We start from the raw sequence: 24,452 nt of genomic DNA on the forward strand, positions 1-24,452 counted from the left end.
AATTCAACAATTTCTACATGTACCATTCAATGACGTTGATTACATTCTTCGACTTGTGCAACCATTCTCACCCTCCTTTTCCAAATTGTCCCTCCCCCACTGACATCAACTCACTGCCCCCTAAGTTTCCTATCTAATCTTTTGAGTTGCTGTTGTCAATTTGATCCCATATGGATAGTTCTTAAAAGCGCTTCAATCCATTTCTATTGCTCACCTCCTGTGAGAACACAATAGGAGCATCCATTCTAAGAGGGCAGGCAATAAAGAAGCAGAAATCCTGTATAATAGTGCTCTGTGGAAAAGTCAAGCAAGGTGAAGGGACAGAGTGCTGGTGGCAGGGGTGCACTATTCCCAGGTAGACTGATTGGGGACACCCTTTCAGAGGAGGTCACCTGAAGTGGGAGTGGCCCATGCAGTTATTTGGAGGATGAGCACCCCCGAGGCAGGAGGATCAGATCCTGGGGCTACCATTCAGCACACATTATTTGAGTACCTCCACCAGCCAGGCTCTGTTCTGGTCACTGGGGATACGACACTTCTTGCTCCAGGGTAGCTGAGAGAACTTGGGAAGCTAATGGACAATATGGGCTGAAAACACCGCCTGGCCCAGAGGACCCAAGCTCACTGTGTGGATGTGGCTGTTGTTACCGCCTTTGCGGCTTACAAATTTACAGGCATGCACCACATACACGGGCCTACCTATGGGTGGGGTGCGACTGGTTAAGGTACTAGGCTGCTAACAGAAAGGCTGGCAGTTGGAATCTACCCGGTGGTGACTTGGAAGAACGGCCTGGTGATTTACTTTGGAAAAATCGGCCACCGAAAACCTTATGGAATGCAGTTCTACTCTGACACCCGTAGGGTCACCATGAGTTGAAATCAACTTGTTGGCAACTGGTACCTATGTTCTTCCTGCCGAGGCTGTGGGCAGTTTCTGGGCTCACTTCCCTGGGTCCCCATCTCCCAAAGGCAGTCAGAGCTGTAGGGCCTTAGTGACCACCATATCCCCCTCCCAGTGTCCAGACAGGGGAGCTGAGGACCAGGGTGGGGGAGGGCCTGGCTAAGGTCACACGAGTCTCAGCCAGGCTCTGACCAAGGCCCTTGCTCCCTCCCAGCCCCCCATCAGCGTTCCTTTGTGTCTGTCCACCAGAACCCAAGCTAACCTGCTGGCAGCCCAGTCCCTGGCTATGACCGTCACCTACACAAGCAAAGTGGCCAATGCCCACTTAGGCTCCTTCTCCCGGCTGCTGCTGTGCTGGAGAGGCAGCATCTACAAGCTGCTCTATGGCGAGTTTTTCATCTTCCTGCTCTGCTACTACAGCATCCGCCTCATCTACAGGTACTGGTGGCAGGGCTGGGGCTGGGGGCTGGAGGGGGCGGCCGAGGCTCGTAGCTCCTAGGAGGGACCTCCCAGCCAGCCAGAGGAGCAATGCGCCAGGGAACTGAGCCAAACTCCTGGCCAGGGCCTAGAGGCGGGGGCAGGAGAGGAGAGAAAAGGAGTCTGACTGGGGAGGGCAGCTCAACCCAAGCAGGGAGGGTCTCAGAGCCAGGCCTTACCTGGTCCCCAGAACCCCACAGGCTGCCCCTGTGAGGCTCACACACCCAGATGGGATATTTTTTAAAGACCAAACACCCTTTCTTTCAACCTGCTTGAAACAGCTGTCCCTTAAAATGTCCCGTTGTCGTCGAGTCGATTCCAACTCATAGTGATCCTATAGGACAGAAAAGAACTGTCCCAGTGGGATTCCAAGGAGCTGCTGGTGGAGTCCAGCTGCCGACCTTTTGGTTAGCAGGTGTAGCTCTTAACCAGTCCGCCACTAGGGCTCCAACTGACCCGTGGAATCTTCACAATGGTCAAAAGCCAAAAAAAAAAAAAAAAAAAAAACCCGTTGATGTTGAGTCAATTCCGCCTGGGTGGTGCAAATGGTTTGTGCTCATCTACTAAGCTAAAAGGTGGCAGGTCAAACCCACCCGGCAGTGCTGCAGAAGAAAGGCCTGGTGATCTGTGCCTACGAAGATTAAGCCAAGAAAACCCTACAGAGCAGTTCTACTCTGTAACACATGGGGTCACCATGAGTCAAAACGGTCAGTGGTGCCTAAAACTGACCCCTTCATCAGACCTTCCTTCCTATGCCTCGCCCAGTGGTCTCCTCACAGGAAACCACTCTAGACGGCCTCCTCCAGCCATGGAGCAGAGGCCCTGTTGGGCTCGTGGTTGCTAGAGGACACAGGACCCAGCTCAGGGCCCTGGAGCTGAGGCAGTGGAAGAGATGGGAGCATTTGGGGCAGCAGGGGCAGCCCCCTCGGACCTCGGCCTAGGTGGCCCGGAGGAGCCTCAGCCATCTCCTCACAGCGGCCACACCTCTCTGCCTCCCCCCAGGCTGGCCCTCACGAGTGAACAGCAGTCGCTGTTTGAGAAGCTGACTTTGTACTGCGACAACTCCATCCAACTCATCCCCATTTCATTCGTGCTGGGTGAGCCCCCTCTTCTTGGTCTTGGGGTCTCTAGAGAGGCCCTGGGAGACCACCAGGAGCTATGGAATGAAGGCCAGTGGCTTGTCTGCCTCTCTGTAGTTCAGGAAAACATGGAGACAGCAGCCAGAGGGACTGAAGTTAGATATTAGGAAGGACGCCCTACTGTTGGCACTCAAGATCGCGTTTTTGAGGGAAGCGCTGACATTACGGTCCCTGGAGGCTCTGTGCAGGAGAGTAGGGGGTCCGGAAATTTTCTGGGATAGGCAAGGCGGCCTGGGAGAGAGAACCCTCGAGGCTCTCGCTTCTCCAGGCAAGGCTCTGGCGGCCTTCCTCCTCTTGAGCCACTTCCAGGGTTAGGGCTGGGCCCGCTCCCATTAGAAAGATGGAGAAACGGAGGCGCCCTCGGCGGTGGGCACTGGCCACAGTCTCGCCCTCGCCCCTCCCCTCCACCCCCTCCTCGTCCCAATTGCCCAGGCTTCTACGTGACGCTGGTGGTGACTCGTTGGTGGAACCAGTACGAGAGCCTGCCGTGGCCCGACCGCCTCATGAACCTGGTGTCGAGCGTGGTCGAGGGCAAGGATGAGCACGGGCGGATGCTGCGACGCACGCTCATCCGTTACGCCAACCTGGCCAACGTGCTCATTCTGCGCAGCATCAGCGCCGCCGTCTACAAGCGCTTTCCCAGCACCCAGCACCTTGTGCAAGCAGGTGGGCGGGGCCCGAAGCCCGGGGGCGGGGCCAGGGGCGTCCGGGCTGAGTGGGGCGGGGCCAGAGGCGGAGCGGGGCCGGCCTGAAGCTGGGTGAAGCCAGGGTCCCTGGGACTGAGGAGTGGGTGGGACCAGGACCAGGTGGGGCCGAGATCTAGAGGCCGGATTGGGGCAAGGCGGAGTCAGGTGTCTGAAGAGGGACGGGCCAGGAATCTACCCTCGGAGAATAGGGGCTTGAGGCAGGGATAAGGACCCTTGAGGAGTGAGGCGACGGTGGCAGAGACTGGGGAACTGGCGAGGAACGAGCGTCTACTTTCCTCGGCCACTCCCCCTCCTATCTCCGGTTTCCAGTCTGGACATCTGCGACCTCCGGCCTCGCCCTCGGCTTTGCCTGACCTGCTCCTGGTTAATAAGGCAGACCCCTCCCACGTGCTCAGCCCAGAACGGCACATAGTAGGCACTCAGTAACTGTGTGTTGAAAGAGAATGATAAAGGAGCGCCGACGTCCCTATGGGCTTAGTAGGGCTCTGGCCACCCAGTGCCAGCCACCCCTTCTGCAGGTTCCGCCGCCCACTGCCTTGTCCACTCTGCCCCGCAGGCTTTATGACCCCCGCGGAACACAAGCTCTTAGAAAGTCTCGAAGGGCCACACAACAAGTTCTGGGTGCCTTGGGTGTGGTTTGCCAACCTGTCAGTGAAGGCCTGGAAGGGAGGTCGCATCCGGGACTCAGTCCTGCTCCAGAGCCTGCTGAATGTGAGCCTACCACCCAGATGCGGCTATTGCCCAGGGGGAAGGGCGTGGCCCAGGGAAACAAGGTGTCCTACAAAGAGAAGGCTTCACCACTAGGGGTCTTCCCAGAGCCTGCCATAGGGTTGAAGGATCTTTTCCAACAGAGTTCCACAGCCCAAGGTCTCCACCGCAAGACACACACAAAAAAACCCTACCTTCTCTCTAAGTGAACCTGTGAGATGCTGGTTCCTTTTGGGGGCACAGAGAGGTTAAGTGAGCTGCCTATGACCACACAGCCAGGGCTGGACCCTGAGCAGCAGACCCCAGTGCCTGGGGAAGAGCTGGGGATGAGCCTGGGAGAACAGGTGGTGGTCGGAAACCCATCCCTCCCTCCTGCCCCCTAGGAGATGAACACTTTGCGTTCTCATTGTGGACAGCTCTATGCCTATGACTGGATCAGTGTCCCACTGGTCTACACGCAGGTGAGGAAGCCAGGGAAGCGGCCCTTTTGGGAAACTCGGGCTAGGAGGACTCAGGAAGGACTCAGGATGGGGGCTAACTTAGAGGCTAAGAGGCTCACCCTGGCATCGGGGGAAGGTTCTGTGTAGTACCAAATTCTGAGAATCTAGCCTCCTGCCTGGTCCAGCCCAGATGAGGCAGTGTGATTATCTCCATTTTAAAGAGTAGATAACAGAGACTCAAGGTCACCTGAGTGTGAAAGTCAGAGCACGGGCCTGTGACTCGCAGCCAAGGGAAGTTCCTGATCCCAGGGTCCAATCCAGCCTGTTCTACCTCTGTCTCCTCTTCCTCTTCCCAGGTGGTGACAGTGGCTGTATACAGCTTCTTTGTGGCCTGCCTGATTGGGCGGCAATTTCTGGAACCAGCCAAGGCCTACCCAGGCCATGAGCTGGACCTCTTTGTACCAGTCTTCACATTCCTGCAGTTTTTCTTCTATGCTGGCTGGTTGAAGGTGAGTCTCCTGAGCAGGGCCAGGCTGTGGGCATGGTCAGCAGCAGCCTGGGTGTGCGAGAAGTGGGGGGAGAATGGACAGCCTGAAAGGAGAGTCTCAAATGTGGAAAGAAAGGTACTGGGCCTTGACCACACTCACTGGAAGGGTTTTAAATTTTTCTGGTCTACATGTTCTTCCAGTATTTTCACTGATGAAGAAACTGAGACTCAGAGAGGAGAGGGGACCTGCTTGAGGCCTGTGCCTGCTCCCAGGCTCCACCCAATGCCTGAAACTTAGCAGGCAGGAGAGACATAGGGAAACCTCAGTCAGTCAAACCCTTTGGTGCCCCCTCAAGAGTATGTTCTCCAAATGTTTGTCCAGAACAAGGAGAAAGCTGGGAATAAGAGTGGCAAAGGTGGGCCCTGCTGGCGGGCATCTTCTCACCATCCCCAGCGTTCCACACTGGCCCCGAATTTGTCCCCTCAGCTTAGTAAAGGGAATCTCTGGGTGGCACAGCCAATTCATACTAGACTACTAGCTGAAAGGTTGGCGGTTCAAACCCATCCAGAGGCACCTTGGAAGACAGGCCTGGTGATCTGCTTCCGAAAGGTCGCGGCCTTGAAAACCCATGGAGCAGTTCTACTCTGCACTCATGGGGTTGTCGCGAGTTGAAATCGACTCAACAGCAACTAACAACAACTTAGTAAAGCAGGTCCCTGAGTGGCGCGAATGGGTTGTATTCGACTACTAACCTAAAGGTTTGAACCCCCGCAGTGGTGCTGCCGAAGAAAGGCTCGGTGATCTGCTTCTGTAAAGATTATGCCAAGAAAACCTTGTGGAGCAGTTCTACTCTGTAACACACGGGGTTGCCATGAGTCAGAACCCACTCAACAGCAATGGGTTTGGTTTTTTTGACTTAGTCAAGCACTGAGGTTAACTAACCTCCACCCCTCTGGAAGAAAGGTTGGCACCACTCAAGATGTCTGTTTGGGAGGCGTCCCCGGGGGCTCCCCACCCACATCTAGTACTCTTCCAAACAGACATTCCAAATACCAGTTTTTTCTCCACCTCTCTCTTGCCTTCCTTCCATTCCCCACCCCGCCCCACCCCGTCTTCACTCCCTTCTTTTCTTCCTTTATTTTTGATAGTTGTGATGGTGGTGGGTCTCCCTGTCTCTCCCTCCTGACCTTGTCCCACACACACACTGCTGCCCTCTCCTCGCCCCCCAGTTACCATGGGGTTTTACAGATCAAACAAGATCACACTACTTGACCAATTCTCTAGTGCTGCCCCAGTGGCCTGCAAGATGTCCCTTGAGCCCTTTGTACATCTCATCCTCTCAGTGGGGATTTGTCCCCTATTAGAGATTAGTGCAAAGGAATCTGCCTGCCTGGACCTCCCTTTAATCCAGACAGGCCTCAGCATATACCTCTGTTACGTTAGAAAATGGGGAATAAATGAATGTTTGAAGATGTGAATGAATGAATACAATTATGCAGTGCCAGGTGAGATGCAGTGAGGTGACGTAAAGGTGGGGACTCAAGCTGAGGGACACACTCAGGGACAACTCTGGGGAGTCAGGGAGGGACTGGCTCAGGGGAGTCAGAGGAGTTGCGTGTCCAGAGGGGGAGGGAGTGTGTGTGTGTTGGGGTGTGGCCACACGTGTGGCTTTGAAGATGGTGGTCAAGCAGGAAGGGCCCCAGGGAGGCATGGAAATGGCAGGGTTTGAGGGTGTGAAGCAGGGCCTTAAGGAGTCCAGCCTAGGATTTCCAGAGCCTCATCTGTCCCCCAAGGTGGCTGAGCAGCTCATCAATCCATTTGGAGAGGACGACGATGACTTTGAGACCAACTGGATTGTTGATAGGAGCTTTCAGGTATAGGGGAAGGGAGGGAAGGAGGCCATCTCATGGACCCATCACCAAACTGGACCCAGGAAGGGGGACCCCAAAGTTCTGCGGGGAGGCATCACACTGAACGCCCACTCCCCAGCCAAGCATTCACTTGCAGGATCCTCGCCCCAACTTTTGAGGCTGCTGGTAGGCCTTAACCCGTAACCCATTGTCATTGAGTTGATTCCGACTCATAGAGACCCTATAGGACAGAGTAGAACTGTCCCATAGGGTTTCCAAGGAGTACCTGGTGGCTTCTAACTGCTGACCTTTTGGTTAACAGCCGAACTCTTAACCACTACGCCACCAGGGCTTCCGCAGGCAGGCATTAGTCTGTCCATTTCACAGATAGGGAAACTGAGGCCCAGAGAGAGGGAAGTCTTCAGTCAAGTCCCTGGTTCCATTGGGCTGACCTTTCTGTTGGACTTCTGCTTCTGTCCCCGGTGACCAGGTGTCCCTGTTGGCTGTGGACGAGATGCACCAGAATCTGCCCCCGCTGGAGCGGGACATGTACTGGAATGATCGGGATCCACAACCCCCCTACACAGCCGCTTCTGCCCAGTCCCGACGACCCTCCTTCTTTGGCTCCGCCTACAACATCAGGTGGGCAGTGCCCCTGAACCACTGGGACAGGCGGGAAAGCCCTCAAGTGCAGGGCTCTGCCTAAGAACTTAGAACAGCACACATTAACATGTATCAACCAGACGCCTAATAAGTGCCAGGCACTGTACCAAGCTCGTTGTATCTTTTACCTGTTTTTTTCCTCCCCAGAAGCCTGGTTGGTTATCTCCAGTTTTCAGATGGTTAGATGCAGGTTCAGAAAGGTTAAGTTGCCCAGCCCAACATCCCATAGCTAGCAAGTGGCACATGTGAGCCAGGCATGCCTGGTTCTACCTGTCTTACTGCCTAACCCTGTACAAATTAAGGACACCTAAAACTGGAAGGCCTCTTAGGGACCACCAGTCTAAGTCCCCCCTTTCCAAAATTGGAAACTGAGCCCCAGAGAGGGAAGAGACTTGCTCAAGGGCAGCCAATGATCAATGATACAGTTGGGGTTTTAGGGCCTGGTTTTTAGATAAGCTAGGGTGTTTGGATGGGAAGTGGAGGTGGGGTTTCCTGGGCTCGGAAGGAGTGGCAAGCATGTCCCAGCAGGAGTCTGGGTCAGGACAGGCACCTAATGAGTAGACTTTGTCTTACACGGGAAAGGCCTCAGGCCACCCCACACCAACCAAACCTTCGTCCACAGTGGTCCTGTTTCCCTGTTGGATCAGAATCCCTCTTGAGCTGTAGCTGGCCACAGTGGGCTGAAGGGCCATCCCAGACAACCCTGTCTCCTGGGGTGATGGTCAGAGCTGGGAAGGCTGTTACGGTTTCTTCCACAGTATCTCTCCTTGCTCTTTGAAGAGCCAAATATCATATTATGCTGTAATCAAGATTAACTAGAAAGAGTTCCTAGTTGGGGTCAGAAGGTTTTGGGAAAGTGATCAAATGAAGGACAGGAGCCTGCTTAGGTGAGAAACATTTCTGAAGGCTGCCTCTGGGCTCTGGATGGCCCGTGCCCCAGCAGTTGAAGGTTGCTGGGGAGGGGGCAGGTTATAGAGAATACTCCTGCAGGGGCCTTGCCTCCATGGGGCGCACAATTTAGTGAGGGAGCTGAAACCCAAAGCCCAAACTCTGAATACAAGGTACAAAGTGCTGGATACCTAAGACAGGGATAGAACTCTGAACAGAGGGTCACCTTTGGCTGCCTGGGAGGTGGCCTCTAGCCAGGCTTGGAGCTAGGCTTTGGAGGATGGGAGAATTTGGAGATGGGCAAGGGCAGGTCACACCCTGGGGTAGGTAGCATCCTCTTGAAGAGTAAAAGCCTTGGGCTACCTGAAGCCTGCTGCCAGGAAGCCAACTTCCCTCCTTGTGGATGCTGCTCTCTGGTTGAGACCACAAATCCCTGACCTTGCTGAGATGCTCCTGGGCCTCACCTGAGCCACCCATACCTGGGGACCAGGAGTTCTGTTTGCCTGGAGTGAGGGGTTTTAAGGGAAGGAATGTGTGATGAGAATTACCTTAAGTGCCAGGCAAGGGAGTCTGGATGATACCTGTGGGCAGGGGGGAGCCTCAGAGCAGTGAGGAGATAGCTGTGCTTTGAGGATTAATTGGAGATAGGGGATGGATCAGAAAGAGAGAGGCAAGAAGAGTCTGGGCGTTGTAAAGAAGACTGTGTGTGGCCTTGGTCTTGGCCAGAGGTAGGGAGGAGAGCAGGGGAAGAAGTGAGGCCAGGCTTTGCCCCTTTGCCCCCGACTCAGCTGTGGGTCTCCCTCTTCTCTCTAGCATGGATAAAGAAGATATGGAGTTTCAGCCGAATCACAAGAGCGAGGAGGAGGAGGAGAGTGGTGGGCCCACTGGCATCATCAGCCGCTTCCTACGTCTGCAGTCCCATGAACACCCCACCAGGACAAACTCAAAGACTCAACTACTATCACGCAGGAAGGAATCCTTTTCCCACAAGATGGGCTATGCTAAGCGCCGGTACAAGGACAACCGGGGGAGCCTGATGTTCCCGGAAGGCCGACAGTACCATGGGGACCAGGAGGACAGCAAGGCCTGGAAGCTGAAGATGGATGCTTTCAGGTCCAGTCCACTGTACGAACGGTCAGGCTACCACAGTGCTCCTGAGACTCCCCTCAACCACACCCCCATGGTCTTCCCACCAGGATCGTCAGCGCCGTCAAGACTTGGCAGCCTCACAGACATAGATGCCACTGCAAAAGGCCAGAGCCTAAATCCTCTGATTCACGGGGCCAAGGATAGTTTTGAATTGCTCCCCGAGAGAGCTGCAGCCTCCAAGGAGCACCCGGAAGTAAATTACGGGAGAAGGAAAACTGTTGAGTTTAACCTGCCGGATATGCCAGAGGCCCCTGAATATCCTCCCAGCAACGTGAACACTAGATTCAGAGATCACGGAGATCCCTACTGTGACTTGGAGAACAGGTCTGTCCCAGGGTCACTGCACTCCCTCGTGGCCCTCCCTCTGCCCTCCCCTTGCCCCGAGCCTTCCCTTCCTCCACAATGTTGATTCTATCGCTGTCAGAGTAGCTGGAGCTTGGGGTGCACACCTGGCACCCCCAGCAGGGGCTCTAGGGAAGCCTTGGGGACTCTTGTACACTTAAACCAAGAGCCTGACATCGCCAGGAAAAAAGACTTCCTTGGGACCTAGGTAAAGGAGGATGAGTTTGCTGGTAGGCCAGACTGGGAGGGACAGATGTTATCACTGAGCCCAGCTCACTCTGAGCAGGGGTGGCTGACACAAAACCCTGGGGTAGCACTAGCGGTTCCAACCCAAGAACTTCACTCACTGGCCACCTAGCTGGAAGATGGCAAATGACCCAACAACCATTCGCTGCAGCACCAAAGTACCCCAGCATAGGGTGGTAAGCCCTGCCACGCCCCCAGAACTGGCCAATGGCATGAGGGCTTCTAAGGCCCTTAGTGTTATCTTGTTGCTCACTGCTTTGGGGAACTCAAATGTGCTCCAGCCTCCCTTTACTCCAGAGTATTTCCTGGATACTCCCAACTTTCACCCAATTAGAACAGCCCCTACCCCAATCCTACCCATGCAGTGGAGAGGAAGTTTCACTATTTCTAGATTTTCAAGCTGTTATTTTTGTGGTTAGAACACATAGCTATTTTGATTGAAACTTTAAAAGGGAAGCAATCTGAGTTTTAGTTCTAGGACTAGGAGGTAACTAACAAAACTCCTGTGGTTTTAGTTACTGATATTAATATAGTTGTTAGCAAGGAAACAGGTGGTTTTGCAGTTCACTTGTTCTTAGTTGTTTCTTCTGATGTCTCAGCCTTTGCCAAAACTAGCTTCTTTTACTGCTGCTATTTTAAGTGCTACGTGAAGAGACATTCCATACTCAAGTTGTAGGCTTTCTCAAATTCTCTAATAGAGATGATCTACATTCCTAACCTGTTTCCCAAGGGGTTTACCAGCGTGCTCCTCATCTGCGTGTCCACCAGCGGGACACTGATCCAGTCGTAACCATACTGCCGTCCACACTGAAGAACGTTCCCACGAAAGCCTGAATTAAATGGTCAGCTTAATGGATAACAAAAACCAGCAGTTCCAGTACTACTTGAGTCTTCAAATACTTTCCATACATAAACTTTGAAAGTTAGGGTGAATCACCAGAAATACATAGTTCAGAATCAGGAATCCTTAGTCCTGTCTGAATTCAACACACCCGATCTTTCCCAAACTCAAGAGTTTAATAAATACAAATCCTCCTAAGTTTCATCTCAAGTGTGTCTGAAACTGTGGCGCTTCAACAATTTGACCAAGGTGGCCTAGATAGCGTTCTGGCCCACCCCAGGATATCCGAGACAACAGCTGGGTACCAAATCACTTTATTTGAAGGAATGGTACAAACAAAAGAACTTCAGGGGATGTTTTGGTACAATTTATAGAAAAGGTAAAGGTAAACCCAACATGCATGTGCTGTCTTGGTGACCATGGAAGTCACCCCTGAAGCTGTGGGGGAGCCGGGCTAAAGCTTAGCTCTCTCCAGCACTGTCTCCCAGGGTATGCTTGTCAAAGAGATACTCTGCCAGGCCAGATTGCGGGGCTCCCATCTTGTACAAATTGGTTATGTAGTCACCCAATTCTTTGATGGATTTCACCTGCTCATGTAGGTAATGAGTCTCAATGAAGTCACACAACTAGAAAACAGAATAGGGAAGAAAAGTAATTGGTAAGCTCTCCAGCCCCCAAGGCAACTAATTTCCTCCAGGAATTCCTTGGCTTCCAATACTCACATGGGGGTCGTTCTTATCCGTGGCCAGTTTGTGCAGTTCCAGTAGTGACTGATTCACACTTTTTTCCAAGTTTAACGCACACTCCATTGCATTCACCCCGCTGTCCCAATCGTCATAGTCTGGTTTCTGAATGAGGTAAGGGGTAGGTCAATGCACCTCTGCTGTATACCTGTTAACCTACTGAACAAGACAGCGGAACACCTAACACCTAACCACCACACTTTTGGAAAAAGGGACGTTCTAGTTTCCCCCAGTGTTTCCAATTTCACATCCCAGCCCACCGCCATGGGCCTACTTCAGCTCTGTGCCTGAATGGAAGGCACAAAGGCAAAAGCTGACAGTGGCCTCATTTTGAGGACAGCTGCTAGTCTGAGTGACTTCTGACACCTGAGCACTGCTGGACTGGGAGACCCTGGTGACGTCCCTAGCACCATGTGTTCACCTTGATATCCTGAAGGAAGATTCGGCCACCTCGTTGGTTCTGCAGCTTCATCAGTTTCTCAGCATGTTCCCTCTCCTCATGAGATTGGTGAAGAAAATATTTGGCAAAGTTCTTCAGAGCCACATCATCGCGGTCAAAGTAGTAAGACTGGGATGTAGAACAAGAACATGTAAGCTAGGGATTCCTAAAGGAAGGTAACTTTAACAGACTACCAAGTAGTAAAGGCAGTCTCAGCTCAGGCTTCCTCAGAGCACAGCAAGAGAGGGTCACGCCCAAGGGGACTGGGGGTATGTGGGTTCCTGCATGGAACCCAACAATAATTAGTTATGACCCTAAAACACACAAGTGAAACTTCATCCTTGCAAGTTTACGCCTCCAGGGAACCTTCAGGAGATCACGGGAATTTGCCTCCAGCTCAGAGGGCCTTAGGGATCCATGTCATTAAAGTCCCAGCACCTTCTCCCCCCAGCCTCCCTCACCGCAATAACACAGGAGCTCCAGAGAGCTTGTGAATGTGCCAGCTGTAGAGAAGCAACTTCTGGATTCACTCCTCAAAGGAACCCTTCATGCAAGGTGACAACTGTGGGCAAACGCTGATGCCAAGTATATCACCAGCAGAAAGCGAAAGTTTGATTTTCAGCTTTAGACACTTGCTGTATTCAGCTATTCCTGAAACGGAACAGCAGGCATAGGCATCTAGGCTCATTTTCAAATACACTTGGTATAGATCATTTTTTCTGACACGCAGGATTCCACCCTGCACAACAATACTACGTTGGGAAATTGCCCCCCGTTGGTGGACTTTCTCAAGAACTAAAGGTTCAACTACTGAACCACGACCCTTCCCTTCTAGTTCCAGTAAGAAACAATTAAGTCCCTAGGCCTAAAGATACATTATTAAGAAATACCTATGATAGCAGAAATAAAGATTCTTCTAGAGACATGCTTCAATTCAAGTGGGACCTAAAGATAAGCAGAACAGAGGGGCGGAGGCGGCTGCTCGCTCTGAGATCCGCCCACGGGACATAAGCCACTTAGCGCTAGTCCCCTCGGTTGCTATTCGACACCATTACCCAGCAGGCACCATCATGCTCGGGAGCATGGGCGCTGGACCTCTTTGCCACCATTACCCAGAGTCACACCAGAGGAGGCAGGGAAAGGAATGGAAGTGCAGAAAGCCACCTTCCCAACCGCAAGCTTTATTTTACAGGCCGCAAGTCTTGCAATCCCAGATTTCAGGAAACCAGGCTCTCCGGAGAGAGGGGTGCGAAGGAGCGATCTTCGCCTACGAGGGCGCCCTCCCGGGGAACAGCCCGACCAGGCGAAGAGCTTAGAATCAGAGTCAGCCGTTCTGCGCCAGAGCAGTCCTGGGAGACCGCCAGCAGCCCCCATTTCCAAGAAGGGCGCCCGGAGGCGGGAGAGCAGCCCGATGGCCACACCCTCGGCCGCCCGCCCGCCCGCCCGCGCTCCCGGGCCCATCGGAGGCCGCCCCGCCCCGCCCCGCCCCGCCCCGCCGCCGGGCCTCACCATGGACAGGTAGACGTAGGAGGCGTAGAGCTCCAGGTTGATCTGGCGGTTGACGGCGGCCTCCAAGTCCTGATGGTAGTTCTGGCGCACCTGCGAGGTGCACGCGGTCGTCATGGCGGCGGTCGAGGAGAGGCGGCGGCGGCGGCGACTGCGAGGCGCTGGAGCGGCGGAGGCCGTGGGGCGTCCGAAGGCGCTGCTGTGAGGAGGTGGTGGAAAGCTGGCTGCGAATGGCCGGCTAGGGAAAGGTGGCCGAGCGCCGGGTTCCGTTCAAGCACTGTTGAAGCAGGAAACCGCGGCGACTCTGCGAACACCGTCTGGCGTTGGGGGGTTACACCGCCGCCTCTTATAGCCGGAGTCGGTGTCAGGCCCGCCTGGACCAATCAGCGCCGGGCCACGCCCCTTCCGGGGTTGCGCTGCCCCGCCCCGCCCCGCTGGGGCGAGGGAGGGGCACACCTGCACTTCCCTCCCCCCCGCCCCCTCACCCCCCCACCCCCGAGGCCTGGGGGCGCCGCGCGCCCCGGCCAAAGGGAGCGGGGATGGGCCGGGCGCCCCTGGGGACGAGGGAAGGTGCCCTGTGTGGCTCTACGGCCTGTTGGGTGGGGTTGGAGTGAAGATCTGGGGAATAGCGGGTAGCCCACTTCGGAGCCCCGACTCTAGTGGCGTCGTGGGCCCGGGGACTGCAGGAAAGGACCTCGGGATTCTCAGATCTCAAAGAGGAACCCCGAGGCCTTTGGCCAAGGGCGTGTTGTTAAAAATCAGCGCAGTACAGAAGCAGTTGCAACAGCCTGAAATGATGACCTCGTTTTGCATGTTGGGAAATGGAAGGTGGAAGGGTGGGCCTTCGGGTGGCCGAGTGAGTCAGAGACTGGGTTTGCAGAAGGCTCACTTTCTCTTCCTCAAAGCCGAGGAAGAAGTAAAATGGCGGGGGGGGGGAGTGGGGTCCCCCGCAAGTTTCGTATCTGCCCCCGCTCTTCAGCCTCCAGGGGACCTTGCCCGCCTTTTGCTGAAAGCAAATATGGCTTCCTGTCCAATTAATACAACAAAGACTGGGGCCGGCGGTGTTTCCCGGGAGACCGGGACCGTCTTTCTCCAGGGAGCTTCTAAGAAAATCGCTGGTGGCGCATAAAACTCGAAAATAGATCCTGGGGTTAGAAAGAAGGGAGAAGAGACTTGGATCTGGAGACTATGTTGTGAAATGGCTTTTTTATGGGCTCTATTTAGTCACGGAAGCCTCAGGCCGGGGAGGTCCTGCAAAGAACCACCTCCTGGGGTTGTCGTTGGAGAGAAGCATCCGCTGAATGGTGGGGCGACAGGTGCAAGGGACTCTGGAGGGACAGGGCCATGTGTCTGACTCACAGCTGTGTCCTGCGCACAGAGTGGTGGTGAATTTGTGGGAGGCGGGACAGGAACCAGGTAGGGTCGGGTTCCTGCCTCTCAGTCTGCTGGCTCTGAAGTCTGCTATCGTCAGCCTTGTCCAGCAGCGGTTAAGAGCCATGGCTGCTAAGCGAAAGGTTGGCAGTTTGAATCCACCAGCCGCTCCTTGGAAACTCTATGGGGCAGTTCTGCTCTGTCCTATGTAGTCCCATAAGTCGGAATTGAGTCTACAGCGGTGGATTTGTTTTTTTTTTCTTTGTCAGCCAGGTGTTTTGACACATTCGGGGGGGATCTATCAAGACCCTTTTCCCTTTTCAGAATACTCACAAACTTGCAACTGGAAGCTGGACTTCCAAGTCCTAAAAAAAGAAAAGTCACTAAAATGTTAAACAAGTTGGTGAGGGAATTATGACCATGTGTCTTTTATGGGTCTTTTTACTGTACTCGTTTCAGAATAAATACACATTAGTTTCAGGAAGAAATTTTTGCGGGGTTAGAGCTACAATAAAGTATGAAGAGGATACTGTGAGGGCACAGACAGAGGGTGCCGTACCCACTCTGGGACAGGAGCTCAGGGAAGGGGTCCCTAAGATAGTCGATATGAATTTGAAGAAAATGATAATCAAAAAGAAGATGAAGTGCTGACGGAGAGTGGAGGAGGGAATTCCAAGCAGAAGGAACAGCAGAGGAAAAGGTATGAAGGTATGAAGATATATGACTTGTTCAAGGAACCTCAAAGTACCTAAAGAAAGTATTGGCCTAGAGACGAGAGTGCATGTGGGTAATGCTGGAAGGGTGGAGAAGGCTGGAAGGCCAGGAGAAATTGTGTGCCATAAAAAGGGATTAAACTTTACCCTGAAGACATGTAGACACTAAGGTATTTCTAGCCAGGTATTACGGATTGAATTATGTCCCCCCAAAATATGTGTTCTAGATCCTAACCTCTATGCCTGTCATTATAATCCCATTTGGGAATGGGCTGGTTATGTTAATGAGACATAATTAGTGTAGGGTGTATCTTGAATCAATCTCTTTTGAGACATAAAAGATTAAACAAGCAAGCCAGAGAAGTAGAGATGGGGGAAGACAGATGCCAAGCCACATGAAGATCAACCAGGAGCAGAAGCTCAAAAAGGCAAGGATTTCCTCCAGAGCTGACAGAGAGAGAAAGCCTTCCCCTAGAGCTGGCATCCTGAATTTGGACCTTGAGCCTCCTAAACTGTGAGAAAATAAACTTCTGTTTATTAAAGCCACCCATTTGTGGTATTTCTGTTATGGCAGCACTAGATGATGAAGACTCCAGGGAAACACTGCATTGGTTTTGGTCATAAATGTTACGCTAAATCAACGGAAAAACTATTAGAAAAAGAGTTCAGTACAGACACCAGATGCAAAGTTTTCCTATATTCTCTTAGAAAATGTCATGAGAGAGAGAGAGAAAAAAAAATCATTGACATTCACAGCAAAACCATAAAGTTAAGAGGAAATGCATGAAGAAAGCTGTAAACATTGACTGCTGAACAGAAAAGAGAGCTTGTATAAATGAAGAGACACCATGTTTCTAGATGGGAGGAGGCCTCAGTTTTATAAAGATGCCAGTCATCCCCAAATAAACCTATACATTCAATGCAATTTCCATAAAACTCAGTGGTTTATTGCAACTTGATGAAATGATTCTCCTTTGGGAGAGTAAGTGTGTAGAATAGCTGCTAAACATTGGCAGGGAGGGCAAAGGGGTGCTGTGAAGATGGACTTGCCCTTCCTGATATAAAAAAGGCACAGGAGTAGGTGATGACATCAGAACAATCCTGCCACGTATTTATGGGATCTTGGTATATGACAAAGCGTCATTTCAAATTAGGGGAGAAAGAATGGGTCCAATAAATGAAGTCAAAACAATGTGTGGTCATTTGGAAAACAGTGACTCATTGTATTTAAAAATATGCTCCAGATGGATTAAAAATCCAAGCCAAAAAACAAACAAAAAAAACAACCTTATGGGGTATCAGAAGACTATCTAGACAATTATCTTTTGCAATTTTGGGGTAGGAATACTCTTCTGAGGCTGTCAGAAACCATGAAAGGACTGTTGGTGAATTTGACTACTTAAACATGAAAAGGTGGAAGACAAAAAATGCCATAAACAAAGCTTTTAACTGCCCCTTCTAAACAGATGACAAATTGAGTTGGCAGTATTCGTAGGCCATATGAGTGATGTTATTTTGAGGTCACTATGAGTTTTTATGAGTAGGAATTGACTTAACAATTAACAATAACACAAATGATGAAGGTTAATAACCACGGTATGTGACATGTGTTTATATATGTTGTTAGGTGCCATTGAGTCGATTTTTGACTCCTAGTGACCCCATGCAACAGCATACAACATCCCTATAGTGTTTTCTTTCTAGGCTGTAATCTATACTGGAGCAGATTGCCAGTTCTTTTCTCCCACAGAGCTTCTGGCTGGGTTTAAACCGCCAATCTTTCAGTTAACAGCCGAGCACTTAACTGTTGTACCACCAGGATGCCATATATTTATATATACGTATGTAATTATGTATATACCTTAATATGACTTTTTAATCATCTTTCCTGCTACTGTATATTCTGAGCTCCTGGAAGGAAGAAGATACGGTTTCTGTCTTCATCCTTGCACTCTCAGCCTTTTGCAAGGTGCTTGGTGCTTATTATCTGTTGAACAAATGGATGGAGGAACCACTGAGTGTGGAGGGTGGGTTAAAGTCAGGCAAGAAGGCTGGAGTCCGGTTGGGAGGCAACAGCCCTAGTTCTCTGTGAGCAGAAAAGAGGGAATGCAAATTTGAGAGATGTGGAGAAGACAGAGGGGACAGGATGAGGTGGCTAGTGGAAAACAGGATGAGCAATCAAGTCGCCTAGCTTTCTGGCCTGGGCACCTGGGTCACTGCTGCCATTTACAGAGACAGGAGCACAGGAGGCAATGCAGATTCAAGTGAAGGCCATGGGAGATGGCCAGCTTGGTTTTGAACTGGACATGCTGAGTTTGAGGGCCCAGGACATCTAGGTGGAGAGAGCCAGCATGAAGTTGGACTCACTTGAGAAAAGTCTGTCTACTGCAGAGTGGTGGTGTTGTAAGACACCACATACCGAGTGGGCTCTGACTCATAGCAACCTTATATATAACAGAATGAAAATATTGCCTGGTCCTGTGCCACCGTCACAGTCGTTGCTGTGTTTGAGTCCATTGTTGCAGCCAGTGTGTCAGTCCAGCTCATTGAGGGTCTTTCTCTTTTGGTGTACTGCAGAAAGCAGCCTTCACGAATCTGTAGCACATATGCAGCTACAGTGAACACCACAGCAAAACTGAAGGACAGCCTGTGTTGTGGAAAGTCCCAGGGGGAGGCTGGGGAAGAATGGAAGGGAAATCTTGTGCGTGCGTGCGTGCGTTTGCTTGGGCCAGTTCCCCACCTACAGGGTGGGCTCCTGGGCAGGGTTGATTCTATCCTTTTGGGAACCCAAGGTGTCAGAACTGCCATTTCTAAGCCTCTACATTCTTCCTAAACCATGGCCTAATCTTTGGACCTTTGTTGACCAGGAGCCCGCCTCCCCCTTCCCCCAGCTCCTCGTGACTTGGTGAAGGCGGGCAGTTGGCTGGCCTCCAGAGACAGCTGCCTCCCAGATCCAGGAACCGGCAGGCGGGGCCCCGGGCAGAGAGCAGCTCAGCCCCTTGTTTCCTGCGGAACCGCCCATCCTGGGGCTGGAGGGGGCGGTGGTGGGAGTTGTGGAGAGTTGCTGCCCCACCATGACTCAGCACTCTGCTGGTCTTGAGGGCTTGGGTTCTGAAAGTGCTTTGTCACGGTGAGGGGGTGGGTGACAGAGACCTGCAGGGCTGTAGCTTCTCTATGGTGAGAGACAGGGTTTCCGTTTCCCAATGGGACAAAGACTGGTGGATGGATGAGGAGAAAGGGATCTAGGTTTCCTAGCCAGGCTCCAGATGGTGTTTTTGGTGGAAGAGCATTACCACTTTTCCTATCTCTTTCTCCCTCAGGGCTTTCCCACCCCTTTGTGAGTTCTCAGCTGACAGTGGGTCTCTTCTTCCCTTCCAGGGATGGTGGTTCCAGGGTTCCAGTGTAGGTTCCACAGCTGGGAAACACAGACATGCCCTACGTTAAGGCTTGGAAATCACTGGGTTTTACAGAGAAGGAGGCTGAGGCCCAGAGAAGGCCACGGAGAGTCACTGGGCAGAAACACATGCTGAAAAATGCAGGACAGGGTGGACGTGATGGGACACGGGTGTGGTCATTAAAAAAGACCAGTTTGCTGCCTGAATGTGTATATGAAACAATGTTAGGTGAAAAAGCAGAGCCTAAAATAGTTTACGTAAGCTGATGGCAACAAAAGAAAAATCAGGGGCCTGGAAGCGTAAATAAGGATTAGAGGAAAGCTGCTTTACGTTAACAGCTGGTGTTTAAATTTATAGGATTCTCCTTAAAGTTAAGTTAAGTATATGGGGAAAATTCAGAAATTAGAAAAAAAAAATACTAAATCAGATTCGGGTATCTTTCTGGACGAGGCAACCAAGATTCAGAGAGCTTGTCCTTTTAAATCATTTCTCGAAAGCCACAAGGCATTGTAGACTCCAAGCCTAGAGACTTTTAGGAGCTTAGGGTCAAGACGTAGAGACAGCCAGGACCTGAAACTTTAAAGGGTAAATACAGATGAACCGCCTGCTTCTTTAAGACATGCCAGGCTGCACTGCCTCTTGGAAGCCACCCCAGATTCCCTCAGGTTGCGCTCCACACCACTGCCAGAGACCTTACTTTACAGGTCTTGGCTGTTTGTTTGCTTATCTGCTTTCCCACTGGACTTTGAGCTGCTTTGTACTCTCTGTCTTCAGGCTCTAGCACAGCTGGGGACTTCCACGTCTAGCAGTTTGCAGCTCTATAGTTCTCCTCTGGAATCTTCATGCCCACTGGAATCTGGTCTCTCCTTTGAAACTCAGGCCCTTGAAGGTAAAGGATCGTGATTTTGATGGTAACTGGGTGTATCCTTGCAACAGAGCGTAGACTAATGCCCTGCACACATCAGACACTCAAAGCCCCTCTGGGTATCTGTCCACATTCTAGAAGCTTCCAAGAGGCCACTTGGCCTTTCTGAACTTTATACTTGTATTTATTTACAGTACCTAGAAGAGCCAGCCCTCCCCCAATGCTACCATTGGTGCCCCCCTTTGGGTACCCTCTTCACCACAGTTCAGGTTGCACCCTGTCAACTGGTACCAGTCACATGGCATGCCCACATCACCCAGTCCAAGCTCAGCAAAGGTGGCAGGTGGGGAGCAATAGCCAGCAGCCTGGTTGGGAAAGAGGAGAGAGAAGAGCAGCTTGTTCTTTAGCCAGGGACCTGGGCAGCAAGGACCCGGGGTGCCTCTTAACAGAAGTGGGGACCTGTGTCTGCCTCGCTTTTCATGGTGCATTCACTCACTCACTTCACCTACAGCTGAGGGTGGCTGTGCGAGCTCATCCCATTGTCTGCCTGGTGAAGTGTGAGGAGCAGAGGGAGAAAACTTAAGCTAGAGTTCAGGCTGCAGAGTCTGGGAATCCCAGACTCCTTTGTGGGGCAAGACTCAGAAGCTCACTAAGAATGTTAGAGATTCGCAGGTGGAACAGAGGGGAAGCGGGCAGCCTCGAAGTCAGCAGAATGAGGCAGCTGGAGTAAGTGACCGAGCAAATTTCCTGCCACTGATGAAGGTCCGTTAGGGTCGCTGTGAGTTGGAATTGACTCGGTGGCAATGGGTTTTTGTTTTAAGTGCAATGCAGGCCAGCGAGTTGTCTGGCTGGCCCAACAAGATATGGCCTAGTGGTCAGCGGGGAGAGTCCTGAGTGTCTGAATCAGAAAGGCCTCACCTGTGGCTGCTACCAGGGTCCCAGGCTCCTTATTTCCTGCCGGTGCTACCACCTGCGGCCTCTCCCTTCTCTGACTTACCTCCCTTCCTGCCTTGCCTCAGCTTTATGAAACCCAAAGGTGAGTGCTTCACTTCACTGCTTAGAACCATTTAAGGCCTGGGATAAAGTTATAACTTTGCAGGGTGGCCAAGGCTCTTTCCGTTTGCTGACCACTCATGTCTCTGGGCCTCCTCTTTAGCCATTCCCGATAGCCCAACCACACAGCTCACTGGCCCCCTCACACCTTGGGACTGAGCACAGCTGCTCCTTCTGCCTGGACTGACTACCCTTGACTTTTCTGCCTGAAAAGCTAAACGAACAAAACGCCCAAAACCATTGCAATCAAGTCGATGCCAACTTATGGTGACCCCGTATGTTACAGTGTAGAACTGCTCCCTGGGGTTTTCTTGGCTGTAATCTTTATGAAAGCAGATTCCAGGCCTTTATTCCGTGGTGCTCCTGGGTAGATTTGAATCGTCAGCATTTTGGTTAGTATTGTTGTTGTTAGTTGCCGTCGAGTTGATTCTAATTCATGGCGACTCGTGTGCAGAGTAGAACTGCAACTGGTCCATAGGGTTTTCAAGGCTGCGACCTTTTGGAAGCAGATTGTTAGGGCTGTTTTCTGAGGTGCCTCTGGTGGGGTCGAACCACCAACCTTTGCACCAGTAGTTCAGTGCTTAACCACTCCACCCAGGAACTTTCTGAAAAACTACCCACCCTTCAACGCCCAGCTCAAATGTCCTCCGGAAGCCTTCCCTCACTTCGCCCAGGGCTGGGAATTTCCATTCTTTGTACCCTCCAGTGCTCTGAACATTTCTCCACTCCAGTACCCTGTGTGTAATTACCTGTGATGTGCCTTCCACCCCCAATGGGAGGGGCACTGCAGCCGTCTTCATCTTGGCAATGTGTTCCCTTCTGCACCTCAGTGCCCAGCAAAGCACCAGGCTCTCAGAAGACCAAGAAATCTGTGTTAGGTTTAATCTGGGCCTACTTCCTAGCCCAGCTCTTACTCACCTTTCCCGTTATTGAGAGTAAGCTTCCCCGACCCCTTGCCTCATAGGTTTGGCTTTTCCATTTTTACTCAAGACTAGCTCTTTGTATTTCCCACATGGAGGGTTGCAGACGTTAAGTGAGTCTTTTTGCAGTTTGAGGATTATTCCCTGGCAGAAGCCTGAGAATGTGGCAAGGTCAAGGGGTTTGTGTTGGGTTGGGCCTCGGGGATAGTGACACCATGGTCAAGGGCTCCATTGCGCCAAGGACCAGTTCCCTTTGCTTCCTCTTGTGCCCACAACTGGGAGATTCCCGGGCTGTCACAAGGGTTCTGGGGAGGAAGTGTAGAAGAATTCAGCAAGACCATCCGTCCGTCCGTTACTAGAAAACAACTCAGTGCACTTCCTTGTGATGGGATTAGTGCATTCTTGGAGTCATTGTCACTCTGTAAACATAATGTGCCAGGCACAGTGCCAGAGAACTTACACAACCATGCTGACATGTTTTTGTGGCTGAAACTGACAACAGCTCCAACAAGCAGGTAAGGTAATCTCGTAGTTATATAGCGCTGCTGTACCAGAAATGGAAACCCTGGTGACGTAGTGGTTAAGTGCTATGGCTGCTAACCCAGAGGTCAGCAGTTTGAGTTCACCAGGTGCTCCTTGGAAACTCTATGGGGCAGTTCTACTCTGTCCTGTGGGGTCAGTATGAGTCAGAATTAATGGCAACGGGTTTGGTTTTTTGGGTTTATACCAGAAATATCACAGGTGGGTGGCTTTAAAAACAGAAATTTGAACTATGAGTTTAGGAGGATAGAAGACCAAATTCAGGGTGCTGGCTCTAGGGGAAGGGTCTTTGTCTCTGTCTGTTCTGGAAGAAGGTCCTTGCCTTTGGAACTTCTGCTCCTGGGCAATCTTCATGTGGCTTGGCATCTCTCTTCCTCATCTCTGCTTGCTAGTTTGATTGTTTAATCTCTTTTATATCTCACAAGAGATTGATTTAAGACGTACCCTACGCTAATACTGTCTTATTAACGTAAGAAAACCTATTCCCAAGTGGAATTATAACCACAGGCATAGAGGTTAGAATTTGCAACACATTATTATTATTTTAATTTCTATTGTGTGCTAAGTGAAAGTTTACAAATCAAGTCAGTCTCTTACACAAAAATTTATATACGCCTGGCTATATACTCCTAGATGCTCTCCTCCTAATGAGGCAGCACACTCCTTCTCTCTACCCTGTATGTCCGTGTCCATTCAGCCAGCTTCTGTCCCTCTCTGCCTTCTCATCTCACCTCCAGACAGGAGCTGCCCACATAGTCTCATGTGTCTACTTGAGACAAGAAGCTCACTCCTTGCCAGTATCATTTTCTATCTTGTAGTCCAGTCCAGTCCCTGTCTGAAGAGTTGGCTTTGGGAATGGTTCTTGCCTTGAACTAACAGAAAGTCTGGGGACCATGACCTCCAGGGTCTTTCTAGTCTCAGTCAGACCATTAAGTCTGGTCTTTATACAAGAATTTGAGGTCTGCATCCCACTGCCTTCCTGCTCCCTCAGGAGTTCTCTGTTGTGTTCCCTGTCAGGGCAGTCATCAGTTGTAGCTGGGAACCATGTAGTTCTTCAGGTCTCAGGCTGATGTAGTCTCTGATTTATGTGGCCCTTTCTGTCTCTTGGGCTCATAATTACCTTGCGTCTTTGATGTTATTCATTTGCCTTTTCTCCAGGTGGGTTGAGACCAATGCATCTTAGATGGCTGCTTACTAGCGTTTAAGACCCCAGACACCACTCTCCAAAGGCAACACACTATTTTTGGGAGACACAATTCAATTCATAACGGGCAGGTGGCCCACATTGTAAAGCTCAAAGAGGTTAGGTGACTGCCTTCCTAAGGTCACACACCTAGTGAGAGACAGGGCTGTGACCTGAGGAATCTGGAGTCTACTTGTGGGGTAATTTTCGAAAGCTGGTGTCCTGACACGTTCGGGAATGTGGAAATTCTGCAATTCTGGAAATCAGCACAGATTGGTCACAAGATGTGTAGGAGGAAGATGATCTTGGAGATTCCTGTTGCCTGGAGACTTCTGAGATCTCCCTGAAGGCGGACAGCATTGGGAGAGCAGTTCCTGTACCTGAGTCCCTGGGGAAGGTGGGTCAGTACCCACCTTTGGCCACCTTCAGGGCAGCTGAGTTGGCAGTTGGCACTTTCAAAGTAGTTGCTGGGATTCCAACAGCCAAGCAGTAACATGTGATTTTCAAAATGAATAGGTTGGTTTGATTAGTAACTAAAATCTGTTCGCTTGGTTGGAGTTTTGTGATTCTTTAAAAGGCAGTATTGGGGATCCCATAGCAGGCGCAGAGAGTGGATATGGTCTTGAGTTATCTCCTGAGTGTGGTGCTGGTGGCTGGTAGGCCTAAGAGATGACCAGGAAGCCTAGCGACCCTTGAGTGTTCAGTGGCATCCCTGAGCAGGGCAGCTGGGTCCAGGCCTACTCTTGAGACCTGGAGGTACTTCTCTGGAGCATACTACTGATAAGGGTGAAGGCTAACTCCTCAGACCTACAGTGTCCCCATGGGCTTGGCTGTCCCTCCTAGGGCCTGGAGGCCTCTCCAGAGCCACAGGTGGACACTGCTGGG

General features: G+C 51.5%; 2 protein-coding genes across 2 annotated transcripts; one reads left to right on the top strand and one right to left on the bottom strand.

Annotated features, from left to right (window-relative positions):
• Positions 1-1,187: 1,187 nt before the first annotated feature.
• Positions 1,188-9,819, top strand: BEST1 (bestrophin 1). Its single transcript, XM_049891848.1, has 9 exons — positions 1,188-1,339; positions 2,381-2,475; positions 2,950-3,183; positions 3,781-3,935; positions 4,316-4,393; positions 4,729-4,881; positions 6,654-6,734; positions 7,201-7,352; positions 9,075-9,819. The coding sequence occupies exons 1-9, from the start codon at positions 1,188-1,190 to the stop codon at positions 9,817-9,819; spliced, it is 1,845 nt and encodes a 614-aa protein (XP_049747805.1).
• A 1,318-nt stretch (positions 9,820-11,137) lies between these two features.
• Positions 11,138-13,859, bottom strand: FTH1 (ferritin heavy chain 1). The gene is made up of 4 exons (XM_049892195.1): positions 13,531-13,859; positions 12,004-12,150; positions 11,562-11,687; positions 11,138-11,465 (listed from the first exon to the last, which is right to left on the bottom strand). The coding sequence occupies exons 1-4, from the start codon at positions 13,642-13,644 to the stop codon at positions 11,301-11,303; spliced, it is 552 nt and encodes a 183-aa protein (XP_049748152.1). The 5' UTR covers positions 13,645-13,859; the 3' UTR covers positions 11,138-11,300.
• Positions 13,860-24,452: the final 10,593 nt, after the last annotated feature.

The sequence above is a fragment of the Elephas maximus genome, chromosome 7 (assembly GCF_024166365.1).
Source record: "Elephas maximus indicus isolate mEleMax1 chromosome 7, mEleMax1 primary haplotype, whole genome shotgun sequence".
NCBI classification, from domain to species: domain Eukaryota; kingdom Metazoa; phylum Chordata; class Mammalia; order Proboscidea; family Elephantidae; genus Elephas; species Elephas maximus.